Source organism: Coenobita brevimanus, chromosome 51 (assembly GCF_032717465.1).
Source record: "Coenobita brevimanus isolate Jiangsu-jjx chromosome 51, ASM3271746v2, whole genome shotgun sequence".
Taxonomy (NCBI): Eukaryota; Metazoa; Arthropoda; class Malacostraca; order Decapoda; family Coenobitidae; genus Coenobita; species Coenobita brevimanus.
The window spans coordinates 24,071,924-24,084,968 of NC_137004.1; the positions used below are offsets into that span (position 1 = coordinate 24,071,924).

General features: G+C 44.2%; 1 protein-coding gene across 3 annotated transcripts in view; it reads right to left on the minus strand.

Annotated features, from left to right (window-relative positions):
- Positions 1-3,254, minus strand: part of Unc-115a (actin binding LIM protein Uncoordinated 115a) — a 454,123-nt gene extending 450,869 nt beyond the window's left edge. For all 3 annotated transcript variants that reach the window (XM_080272760.1, XM_080272762.1, XM_080272761.1), the window contains exon 1: positions 3,025-3,254. In XM_080272760.1, coding sequence (XP_080128886.1) covers positions 3,025-3,163 — 139 coding nt within the window. In that variant the 5' untranslated portion in view covers positions 3,164-3,254. The remainder of the gene's footprint in view (positions 1-3,024) is intronic.
- Between the last annotated feature and the right edge of the window lie 9,791 nt (positions 3,255-13,045).

A 13,045-nucleotide genomic window follows, 5' to 3' on the forward strand; every position in this document is an offset into this window, starting at 1 on the left:
CCCAGGAACAGTCCTCATCTATCACCTCCCACCATTCCCCTCCCCAGCATCACTCCCCACTCTCATTTCCTCATCACTCACATCCCCAACAGCATACCCCGCCTATCACCTCCCCACCACTCACTCCCTCTTTATGTCTTACCTTCATCTCCCCACCACTACCTCCTACAGCACCACTTCCAACCACTCCCCTCCTCAGTATCACTCTCTCTCTCACCCTCCCTCCTCTCATCATTAATTTCATTCCCTCTCACTAGCATCAACCAGCTTCATCTCCCGATCATCACACCCTATCCTCCTCATCTTCATCTATCGGATAGTCCCTTCCCCAATATCATTCCCTCACCTCCTCAGATACTTTCATCATTCCCCATTACCATCTCCCCACCACTTCCCTCCCCAGCATCACTCCCACCCTTCATCCCCCCATCATTTCCCTCTCTAGCATCACTCCCCGTCCTCATCTCCCCACTCTCCAAGGCTCCTCACTAACCTCGCTCTCCCTGCCTCCCCTTCTCGCTTTGAAGACCACTGAGGTGACTGACTACATCAAGTGCGTGCGTGCGTGCGTGTGGCCAGGAGGTGTAAGTCTACGTGTGTGGGTGTGCGTGTGTGTGCTTTTGCGTAAGTGAGAGTGTGGATGTGTGTGAGTATGTGAATGTGTAGATGTGTGTGTGTGTGTGTGTGTGTGTGTGTGTGTGTGTGTGTGTGTGTGTGTGTGTGTGTGTGTGTGTGTGTGTGTGTGTGTGTGTGTGTGTGTGTGTGTGTGTGTGTGTGTGTGTGTGTGTGTGTGTGTGTGTGTGTGTGTGTGTGTGTGTGTGTGTGTGTGTGTGTGTGTGTGTGTGTGTGTGTGTGCGTTCAAAGACGAAAATGAATACAAAGAAACGCCGGCATCATCAACGTACCAAAAAGTAGAAGGAGAAAAAGTGAACGAGAACTGAATTGGACACCACCTGATCCCGTGCGTGAAAAATCTGTTTCATACCACCTGGGATGTGAACCCCAAGCCCGCCAGGTGACATGCAACAACACTACCACTGCACCACCCTAGATCCACAGAACCTTGCAACAACCTCTGCGATAAATACTTTGGACTCTCACTGTTCTTACACTTATTTCTCTTTTTCCTTCCTGTTTTTTCTTTCCCATTTCCTTGTAACAAAATATCAGAAACTCTAAAAGCAGTGCAGTCTTGTGGCAGTGCTTTACTTTGTCACTTAGCAAGCTTAGGGAACATGTATTATAGCAGTGGAAAAAATAAGACATCAAAACAGAAATATAAAAATGTGTTCGAACTGTTTCATATAGACCAAACAATGTTACTTAGAGGACAGCGGAAAGATGTCCAAAGTACCGGTAGTGTCATTTGTCTTTTCAACAAGCTGTCGGTTCTAAGTTAGGAATATTCTTACATATCTTTTTTATAAACTTTATATATATTTTGTATCACTGTATCCTTCATTCATTCAAATATACAAATCTTTTTTAGTATCGCCGTCTCCTACAACTTACGTGTGTTGCCTTGGTCTTCTTTCCACCCCAAACCGCCTGTCAACAAAGCTTACTTCTTTTTTTTTTGTCTTGTCGATACAAAAATAATGCTATAACAAAAAAATATATTAATTCATTGAAAAACCTACTAACAGTGCTGGACTCTGACATTTTGATATTCAGAATGATGTTTTTCAGTATTAAATCCACTTTAACAAACAACAACAGCAACAACCAACCTCGCTCTCATAGTTTGTACATCTGGCACTAATTACGATGGACCCTGTAAGTTCTTTGATATTTGAAATGTTATCCTTTTATTTAACTTCATTTATTACCATCACCTGCAACAACCAACCTTCCTCTCTGTTTCTATAGCAATTACGATGGACTTTACGGGTTCTCTGATATCCGAACTAGTATCATTAATATATTATTCTATCACTACCTGGTATTTGAGAGGGACGCCTTCGTGTGGTAGCACCAATATGACCAGGCTGTGGGGCTGTCTGGTTATACAAGTCCCTCAATTCTCTCCCACTCCCTAAAATGGAGTATGGTGGACTGCGGAAGAAGGGTAACTTCATCCTGCAGTCCATCGGGTTGACGTTCAGATGTGCAACTACTATTAGCATTACCACCACCAGCTAAAACAACAATAACCAGCCTAGTTCTGCCACTTTGCATACGAACCACGATAGACTCTACAGATTCTTTAATACCCCGAACAATATCTCCTATAAAACTACATCTGACACCACAGCCACCAACAAGCAGCCTTGCTCACTTGCTCTACACAGCGACGGATACTCGTATTTCCTCTTCCACTCAATTCCATCTTTTGCTTCTTTCCTCAACTTACTCCTCACTTGACACCTCCCTTCACTCTCCACGTTGTCCCTCCCTCTCCCATCTTTGACATGCGAAACATTTAATTTTTTTTATAACAACATTCCCCACTTCATTTCTTCATTCCTATTTTCTATTTTTCTCTAATTCTAAGCCTCCATTCCCATTTCACATATTCCTTCCCTCTACGTTCTTTGATATCTGAAATAGAATTTGTTTTTATAACTGCACCTCTTACCATCAAAAACAACAACCAGCCACGCTCTTTTAGTCCCTTTTCCCTTGTTTCCCATGCATTGCTCCTTTCCTCTACTAAGCTCTCATTTTATCCCTGTCTTCCCTTTGAACATTTTTTTCCCTCTTCATTCTCCGATATCCGGTACAGTAAGTCCCATTACAAGTGGGCCTGGAGATTTCGTAACACCTCTTCCTAGCGATTTATTTTGCATATTACACTTCCGTATCCTCCTGCATGCTATACACACAAAGTACGTCGATAGTAAAATGATATACAAGCATCCTATCGAATGCTAGTTTATATTATGCAAAATATATCGCTAACGAAGGGTTGTTACGAAGCCTCCTATGCAACCTATAAACAGTTCAGTAACTTAAACAGGATTAGGCTACATTCTACAACCACCACCACCAACAACAACAATCAACCTTGCTCTCTCACTCTACCTTTAGTCAGGATGAAGTCAGTAGCCTTGCTCCGCCAGTTTCTCGGCAGGGTGTAGAATTTCCTCTTGCTCACTTTCTTCTTACTCTTCTTTTTCCCTTCCCCGTCTCCCTCCTCTTCGTCCTCCTCGTCCAGTCGCATATTCGGTGCCAATGTGGAGGTCTTGTTGATGGAGACTCTAGGCGGACCATCCACTTTTTCTGTGGCCGTCTCCGTTCTCTCCACCTCTACCTCCTCCACAACAGGGAGTGGGGTGGCCGAGGCAAGAGGAATGGAGGAAGAGGAGGGAGGGGGCGGAGGAGGTGAAGGCGAGGCACAAAAGGAAGACGAGGAAGACGGAGGAGAGGAGGAAGAAGAGAAAGAGACCGAAGGAGAGACAGAAACGTTCCTCTTCGTTGTACCAAGTATTTCAGAAACCTGGCGGAGGGAGACCACATGCTTCTCGGACTTCAAGCTACAGTCCTCGTGCCTCGAGGGGGAGGACTTCGAGGTGGAGGCAGCTTCATCCTTCAGGCCCTCCTTCCCTTCCTTCAGTCCCTCCTTTCCCCCCTCCTTCAGCTCCCCCTTGATGACCTCCGTGGGCTGCGGTTCCCCTCGCTCGCCCTCGTGTTGGGTCCACAGCAGAACCATCGTCACACCAAAGTTCGTATGTCAGCCACAATAAAAAAAAGTTTCCTTTCTTTTTTCAGTAGGATCTGTCTAATTCTTTTTCTTAATTTCCAGGATCAAAATACTTCCTCTTCCTCGACAAAGTTTTTCTGGTTGCCAAGTCTTTTTCTTATGGATTCCACATGGTTTCGTTAATCATCATCATCAGTCTTGGAGATTATTCACTCATTAGAATAACCACTAAAATCAGGGAAAAGATACACAAAATTATGTTAAAAATGCTGTATTATCATGAAATTAATCCAGCTGTTACTTTCACAGATTCAGTATTTTCCTAGTTTTCATTACCTCTCTCTCTCACTCTCTCTCTCTCTCTCTCTCTCTCTCTCTCTCTCTCTCTCAAACAACTCGTAGGCACGTTCCATGTGTCCATTAGCCTATGGTCTCTTTCTACACACAAATATCATCATCGTCATATAATTATCACCATCATCATCATCATCATCATCATCATCGTGACCCACATAACCCTACCCCCCTAAAAAAAAAAAAAAAATAGTCACCCGTATCGATGCAATCTTTGTTTTCATCGGCTGCCTAACGTACAAGTCACGCAAGCACAGACGCGCGCGCACACGCACACACACACACACACACACACACACACACACACACACACACACACACACACACACACACACACACACACACAGATAAATATACTAAGACACAAACAGACAAACAAATGTATAAAGACAAGCACAAACAAGCAGACACAAGGACAAATAAACACACACACACACACACACACACACACACACACACACACACACACACACACACACACACACACACAAAACCCACCACAATAGGCACACAAAAGTCCACACATTTCCGCCAGGAGTGCGCGAGGTTTGGGGTGGAAAGGAAGTGACGGTGACTGAAAGTACTGTAGAGAGAGCGAATGTAAAGAGAGCTGTAGAGAGAGACAGAGTGACAGAGAGGGCTGCAGCGAGAGACAGAAGGCTGTAGGATGGGATAAGGGGCTGTAGAGACGGCTATGGGTTGTAGGGTGGTATAGAGAGCAGTAAAGAAGGATACACAGCTGGAGAGCGCTATAGAGGGCTGTAGAAACGGACAGACGGCTGTGGGTTGGTAGTGAGGGTTGTATAGTGAGACAGAGGGCTGTGGAAAGGGACAGAAGGTTGTAGGGTGGGACACAGGGCTGTAGAGAGGGTTAAGGTTGTGTAGGGTGGGACACAGGGCTGTAGAGAGGGTTAAGGTTGTAGGTTGGTATGGAGAGCGGTAGAGTGGGATAGGGGGCCGTAAAGGAGGACAGTGGGCTGCACGGCGGGATAGAGAGCTGTAGGGCAGGACGGAGTCCTGTAGGGTTATACAGGGCTGAAGGAAAGAAATAGAGCTGTAGGATGGGACAGAAGGCGGTAGAGAGGGACAGAGGGCTGCAGGGTACTACAGAGAGGGATAATGAGTTGTAGAGTGGGACAGAGGGGTCTGTGGTAATATAGAGGACTTCGGAGTGATACAGGATTGCAGAGGGGGGGAAGAGGGCTGTGGGGTGAGATGGAGGGCTGAAGAGACGGGACAGAGGTTTGCAGGATGAAACAAAGGGCTGCAGAGAGACACAGGGTGGGACAAAGAGCCGTAGGGAGGGATAAAGAGATGCAGAGAGGGCTAAGGACTGTAGGGTGAGATAGAGAGGTATAGAGAGGACTGTCAAAGTTGTAAGGGTACAGGGCTGGACAGAGGGCTGTAGAGAGGATTATGATAGTGGATATGAGCCGAGAGATGATGTAATGACTTTGGGTGGTGGGAATTGTATAGGAAGTACTCCTAAGTAAATACGCTGTACAGAAGGTTGTGATGGCTATCGTGCTACATCATCAAATTCCCTGCAATCACGACTTGGTATTGAAACTGCGTGAGTGGCCAAGTTCTGTCATAAATACACACACACACACACACACACACACACACACACACACACATATTACATATATATATATATATATATATATATATATATATATATATATATATATATATATATATATATATATATATATATATATATGTATATATCCATCCATCATCCAATCCTACATTGCCCCCTGAGGAGCGCAGCGCAGAAGCCCGGGGCTAACCAGTTAGTCCCGACATTTAAGATGAGAGTGACCAGCCTCACTCATCCCTGAGTGGCATTACATGAGCAATCAACTCCAACCACCCTTGGATATAAACCTTCACCGGCTCAATCCGACTTGAGCGCAATAATTACCCACTAAACCACCAGGCGCCAAATATATATATATATATATATATATATATACAAACGCTATATTCATAGGTTGATGGCAGGATGGTAACCCCCCATCACCACGCTGCCACCAGAATATACGATATATATATATGAATAAAGCTACAATTACTGATCGTTTATATAAAAATAAAAAACAAAACATTTACGCCAAAATATAAAAAAGCCTAAAAAATGAATAAAGGTAGAACTCAGATAATAAAAAATATAGTTACCTTTCTATGAGTTACATTTTCATTTATTTTTACCTATATTTTTATAATGCAAGTGAAAATACGTAAAAAATGCGTACATATAGAGAGAAGACAGAAATGAATAAATAGTACAGTGTCATGACAATGAACTATGAATAAGATTATCAAGAATAAGATCAACAAATGAACGATACAAAGCGAATATTATATAAAAAAGTATATGAAAGGAAGGAGAGTGAAGAGGGAAATGACAGAAGGTGAGAGAGGAGAGGACAGAAGGTGGGAGGAAAAGAAGGGAGGGATGGAAGGAAGGAGAGAGAAGGCAAGGCAGGAGACAGGGGAAGGATGAGAGGCGAGAAGGTACTGTACGGGGAAGATTGAAGAGATGGACATGAAGTAAGGATGGGATGGGGGGAGATGGGAATGGAGAGAAAGGGAGGATGAAGATGGGGAAGCAGATGGAGGCAGGAAAAATAAAAGGAGAAACGGAGGAAAGGAGAGAGAAATAGGAAGGAGGGAGAGAGGAAAAGGAAGGAAAGAGGGAGAGAAAGCAGTAGAGATAATAGGAATGGAGGAATGACAGGAAAGAAAAGGAAAGGAGTGTGTGTGTGTGTGTGTGTGTGTGTGTGTGTGTGTGTGTGTGTGTGTGTGTGTGTGTGTGTGTGTGTGTGTGTGTGTGTGAGAGAGAGAGAGAGAGAGAGAGAGAGAGAGAGAGAGTAACAAAGGAGGAGGACACGAAAAAGAGGGAGGAAAGAATGAGAAATAGTAGGAGATAAGAAGGGAAAGAGGGATGGAATGAACAACGGGAAAGAATAAGAGAAGAAGGAAAGGAAGGAGGAGAGCAAGGAGCGGTAGAAGGGAAGGCGGGGGAGAAGGAGAGAGAGTATGGCAGTGAAGGAAGGGAAATGGGCAGGGTAATGGGATGGTAATGATGGGAAGTAAAGGGTTGAAGGCCGAGGGTGAATGGGTTCAACCACATCACCTCCTCCTTCCTTCACCCTTCCTTCATTTCATTCATTTTTTTTTCCTACCAGCGTACTTCCTTCACCCTTCCTTCATTTCATTCATTTTTGTTTCCTACCAGCCTTCTTCCTTCACCCTTCCTTCACGTCATTCACTAATACGTTTGTTTTCTATCATCCTACTTCCTTCACCTTCCTTCATTTCATTCATTTATATTTCTGCTTACTGCTATCCTACTTCTTTTACCCTCCCTTCCGTTCACTCACTTATAATTCTGTTTCCTATCATAAGTTCTTCCTTCCTTCATTTTCCTTCATTTCATTCCCTTACCGTACATTTCTATTCCTACCATCCTATTTCCTTCATCCTTCCTTCACTTCATTCACTTATAATTCTGTTTCCTAATCATGTTATCATATTTCAGGTTTTGAAGATGGACGCCTATCCGAGATGGCCCTGACTTTATGTCCTTCTCCTCTCTCCCTATCCCGAGAGGAGGATGGCGAACTGCAGGAGAAGGGCAAGTTCAGTCTGCAGTCCACTGGGTTCACGTCCAGATAAGAGTGAGGCCACAACATTACAATTTTATTTCTGCCTCTCACTTTATATCCTCTGTTCTGCATTAACCTCTTCGGTATTACATCTTCTTCCTAACAGTCTTGCTACCCTAGGATGCAGTTATGCAGTTTGCAGGAGACTTTACATGATAACTGGTTAAACAAAAGCAATTAACTCATTTACTGTCATATATTCATTTTTCATCTCTTTTCCATACTTTCCTACCCCTCATTACTCATTCAGTTTCTCCATTTCATTTCTTTACCATTATTTTTGTCTCCTTCCTTTCATTCCTTATTCTGTCCTATTCTGTTCAGCCCAAGGACGCCTATTATTGTTCTCTTATGGCTGTTTTGCAATATCTTCTCAATTTATTTTTTTCTTTCAGCAATCTATCATTGCTTTCATTCACCGTTATGATTCTTATACATTATATTAATCCTATCCTTAGTTGGGAAAAAGATGATGATGATGATGATGACATTTACTCAGGCAGTTTTCCTGTTTTTTTTTTCCACTGGGTACTTTCTCTGATGATAGTTTTCCTATTTTTGTGTTACCCTTTTCTTTCTTCCGGATCCTACCCACCCAATTAATTAATAGAAAAATAGGGCTATGGTAATGACGTGCAGGTACACTCGCACCAAAAAGTATCGGTGCAGAATATGTGTTAAATATTATGACACACGGAACAAAGGTAACTGGAAATTGCGGTTCTGTCCTCCCACACGCAGGCATCCCAGACAACAGATGAATGCTATTTCAAATACCTCTTGTGTCCTCCATAATGAGAAGGGAATGGCAGTATTTGTTATAATATATACAGGTATTAACGGGCTGTCACTGCCACATGATCGAAACATTCCGGATGGCATCGGACCCACAATGCACCGATAGTTTTTGGTGCGAGTGTGCATATAATCAGTCCTGTTCCTTGATATATGTGTTTCTGCCACGGCCCTCTTCCACTGCTATTCATCCATGCATTCTTATATCTACATACACACCCACCACCACATCCACTCACACTCGTATTCACACCCACATCCACCCACACTCACACCCACGCCCAACCACACCCACACCCACACCCATATCCAACCACATCTACATCCACATCCGCACCCATACCCACACCCACATCCATATTCTCACAACTCCAGCTTCCTTCTGAGCACCCACCCGCTTTAACACTGTTCTACCTACACCTGCACTCCAACTACACCCTTTACCTCCATCCCACCTACACCTCCACTCCACCTACAACTCTTTACCTACCTCCCACCTACACCTCCACTTCACCTACACCCTTTACCTTCCTCCCACCTCTACCTACACCTAATCTACACTCTTTACATCCATCCCATCTACACCTTCACCCCATCTACATTCGTTCCCCCCCATCTCATTTACATCCCTACTCCATTTACACCCTTTACCTCCATTCCACCTACACCACCTGCACCTCCACCCCAACTACACTTTTTACCTTCATCTCACCTACACCTTAACTCCATCTACATCCATTCCCTCCATTCCACCTTCACCTCCAACCCCTCTACACCCTTTTCCTCCATTCCACTTACAACACCCCATCTACAACTACACTCATTCCACCACACCAACACCCTTTACTCTCACTGTCACCTACATCCTTTACAGCCACCCCCACATACACATTCTGACACACTCCACTCACTAGTACGTTATCTGGTCCCACTACATCCTTTTCTTCCACTCTCTGTCTCCCACACAATCCAACCCCTCGCACTCAGCCACCATCCACCATCTGATTCTAAACCACGCACTCCCCCAGCCTCCTTCCCTCCCTTCCCTCCCCACTCCGCTCCCAGCACCCACTGGTCCTTCATGTTCATTACGGACTGAATCTGGCCGGAACGGAAACGATCTTGATTTCTTGTCATATAAGAAACTCAACTCTCTCCTGACACTGCTTTCTCTAACACCAATGCAATATATATATATATATGTATGTATATATATATATATATATATATATATATATATATATGTGTGTGTGTGTGTGTGTGTGTGTGTGTGTGTGTGTGTGTGTGTGTGTGTGTGTGTGTGTGTGTGTGTGTGTGTGTGTGTGTGTGTGTGTGTGTGTGTACATACTGTACAAAGGCGACTGTGGGGAAAAATATTACCATTCGGTCAACACAGAGACACGCACACAAAAACTCACATGACACAAATACAACTATTCTTGCATTTACAGTTGCAGAAATATACGACCACGAAACTGCAAACAGACTCACACATTGTCACGTTTTTACGTATATACTCTACATACCATCACACCCACATTACCAAACCTACACTGACGTAACTCAGACTCGGTTCGTGAACACATCATAATACACAGATTCATGTCCACGCAATACATACAGTTCCCCCTACCCCCACCCCCACACACATTCAGCGCATACAAGTACATCCATGCATAAAACACATTCAATCCACACACACACACACACACACACACACACACACACACACACACACACACACACACACACACACACACACACACCAACAAAGCATCTACACGCATACATTAACATTTCAATACACCCAACACAAGGACACCAAAATGCAAGGACGCTAAAACACAAGGACACACACACACACACATACACACACACACACACACACACACACACACACACACACACACACACACACACCACTGCCCTTGCATATGACAATGTTTACCCCCGTCACTTGTACGGCCTCTGAGGGAAGCACTTAACTCTCACAACACTTTAACTGAATGAACGATGATAATACTGAATAAAGAAATACCCCCAAAACAACAACAACAACAACAACAACAACAACCGGATTCAAACCTGCTTGAGGTCATAGCCGGATTGGACAGCAGCTAAAATATGAGGTCAGTACACCCCCCCCCCCACCAGTCCTGTTATAGCTGGTGCAAGGAAACTGCCAAGACACGGGTGCAGCGACAGGCAAAATATTCGCACTATCCAGAAGCCACTGCGTTTGTAAGATCCGTATTTTAAATCACACTGTACCCGTATCACCGTCTTCTCAGAGAATTATTTTGCATATTACTCCTTAAAATAGTTTTGTATGTTACCTGTATCGTTTTAATATCGGCATTGTTTTCACTGATAATGAGCAAGAGAACACGGAGGTATTATTTGAAAAAAAAAAAAAACGCAAAGAAGGAGGTATTAGGAAATCCCCTGAAGCCACTATGAATACAATCCAAAGTCAAGGGATTCAGAGGTAGCCTCTGCTGTTTGGGATTTTTGTTTGCCTTATTGTTTTTGCTGTCAGGTGGTTTTAATCAGCTAGGGGGAGACCTCTTGCAGTTGAGTTACGAGCAGCTTCTGGTTACCTTCAGTAAGATTACATTCTAAAAATTATATCCTACTCCTGTTGCTGCCAGACTATATTATTGACTATATTATTCAGCTTAAGTGAGACCATTCGCTGTAAAGACCTTATTATGATTGTTTCTTACTCCTACAGTCTGTGAATGTAAATAATATCGTTTTCTGATAACCCGAATCGAACAATACAGACAAACCGTGCTGAAGATGGATTTAGTTTCTCCTTGTCTAAAGCGTTATTTCTGTTTTTTCTCTGTATAGTATGATTTTGCTTAATAAAGACCCCAAACCGTACAGGTGCCAAACAGTTCCCCTCAGGTACTCCATTATGACGATCAATTTACCATCTTCCGGTACTGTCGGCTACTGTCAAATGATCTGACTCAATTCAATCTAATAGAAATCTCAGACAGGCTACTCATGTAGTTATTGTCACACACCCACAAAATTAAAGGAGAAAACAGAACAAAAATTTATGTCAGTAAATGAACCACTGATTCTTATTGGTAAAGGTGGCTGTGCCAACGTGACACACACACACACACACACACACACACACACACACACACACACACACACACACACACATACACAAGTAATTAAACAATTCACAAACGACTTCCACATGGTTAACCACATTAAGGCCAAGACACACAAAGATGTTCACAAAAAACAGTGTCAGTAAAACAGTCTAATCTTCGTTACTAAATAAACGCACGCTAAGACATACATAAAAGGAACAGTAAAGAAAATCCGCAGAAACTTCTCGGATGGACGCTACATACAACCGATTATACACGCACAAATCCACAAGACAACCAATACATTCAGCCACTCTCATGAGCCAGAATTTATATGTTGGTAATCGCCATGGAGGAGTTTTATGGTAAATGCCTTTCGAATGCACGACAGTTACTAAGGCAGACGATCATTTTCTGCTAAGTGTTAACCTTCGCCTAGAATACGACACAACAGATGGACGCCACACCTGATGAGGGGAGGTGGCGGGCTGCGTGAGGGTGGCGCCAGGGAGCGAGGCTGACTGTGCGCCTGACTACTGGCGCCAACCCCACACTGTTCTCCCCCACCCCTCCTGATCCCCCCCCCATCCCCAACTGAAGCAGGGAGGGGTGAGCAAGGGTGGAGGAGGAAAGGGGGAAGTGCAGGAGGATGGGATGGAGTATAAAAGGGGATGAGGGGGTGGGGATTCAGGGAGAGGGTGGATATCTAGAGAGGGATGTTATGCGAGGTGTTCCAGTGAGTAGGGAAGGAACGGAGGAAAAGGGGGAAGACAGTGGGGAGGAAAGAGAGGTGAAGTGGGAGAAACGATGAAGGACAAAGGCAGAGAGAAAAGGGAGGATGGAACAAGGATGTTGGAAAATGGATGAGGAAAAGTAAAAAAAAAAAAAAAAAATGGAGAGGGGAGGAGGGAGAAGGAACGAGGAAGAGAGGAGAATTGCTGGCGGTGGAGTATGGAATTAACGGAATGAAGAAGAGAGGATGAGGAAGTGGAAGGTATCTAGAGCGGTATGTCCTGAGAGTGATGGGTGTGGATAGGAAGGGATGAGGGAGAGGGAGTAAGGGAGAAGGGAATATCTGAAGAGGAGAGTGTTGAGAAGGGTGATTGTCAGTAAGCAGAGGGTTAGATGCAACAGGGAGGGGTTGACAGAGTGGGCTGGGATAAGGGAAGTAAAGAAGGACAGAAAGGGAGAGGGAGGACGGCCTATCTGGAGAGGACGAAAAAGGAGTGCATGAACGACAGGAGTTTATGGAGAGCAGGACTGACGGCAGAGGAGGGAATAAGATTGGAAGGGATATTTGAAGTGAGGGAGGTGGAGTGGGAGAGGAGGGAGGGCGCCGAGAGAGATAAGACGGCAAGGGACATCAGGAGAGAGGTGGAGAGAAGATGAAAAAAATGATATGTGGAGAAAGGTGGAGAAGTTGCAGGGCTGAAAGAGACGAAGTAGTTTACTAAGAGCTT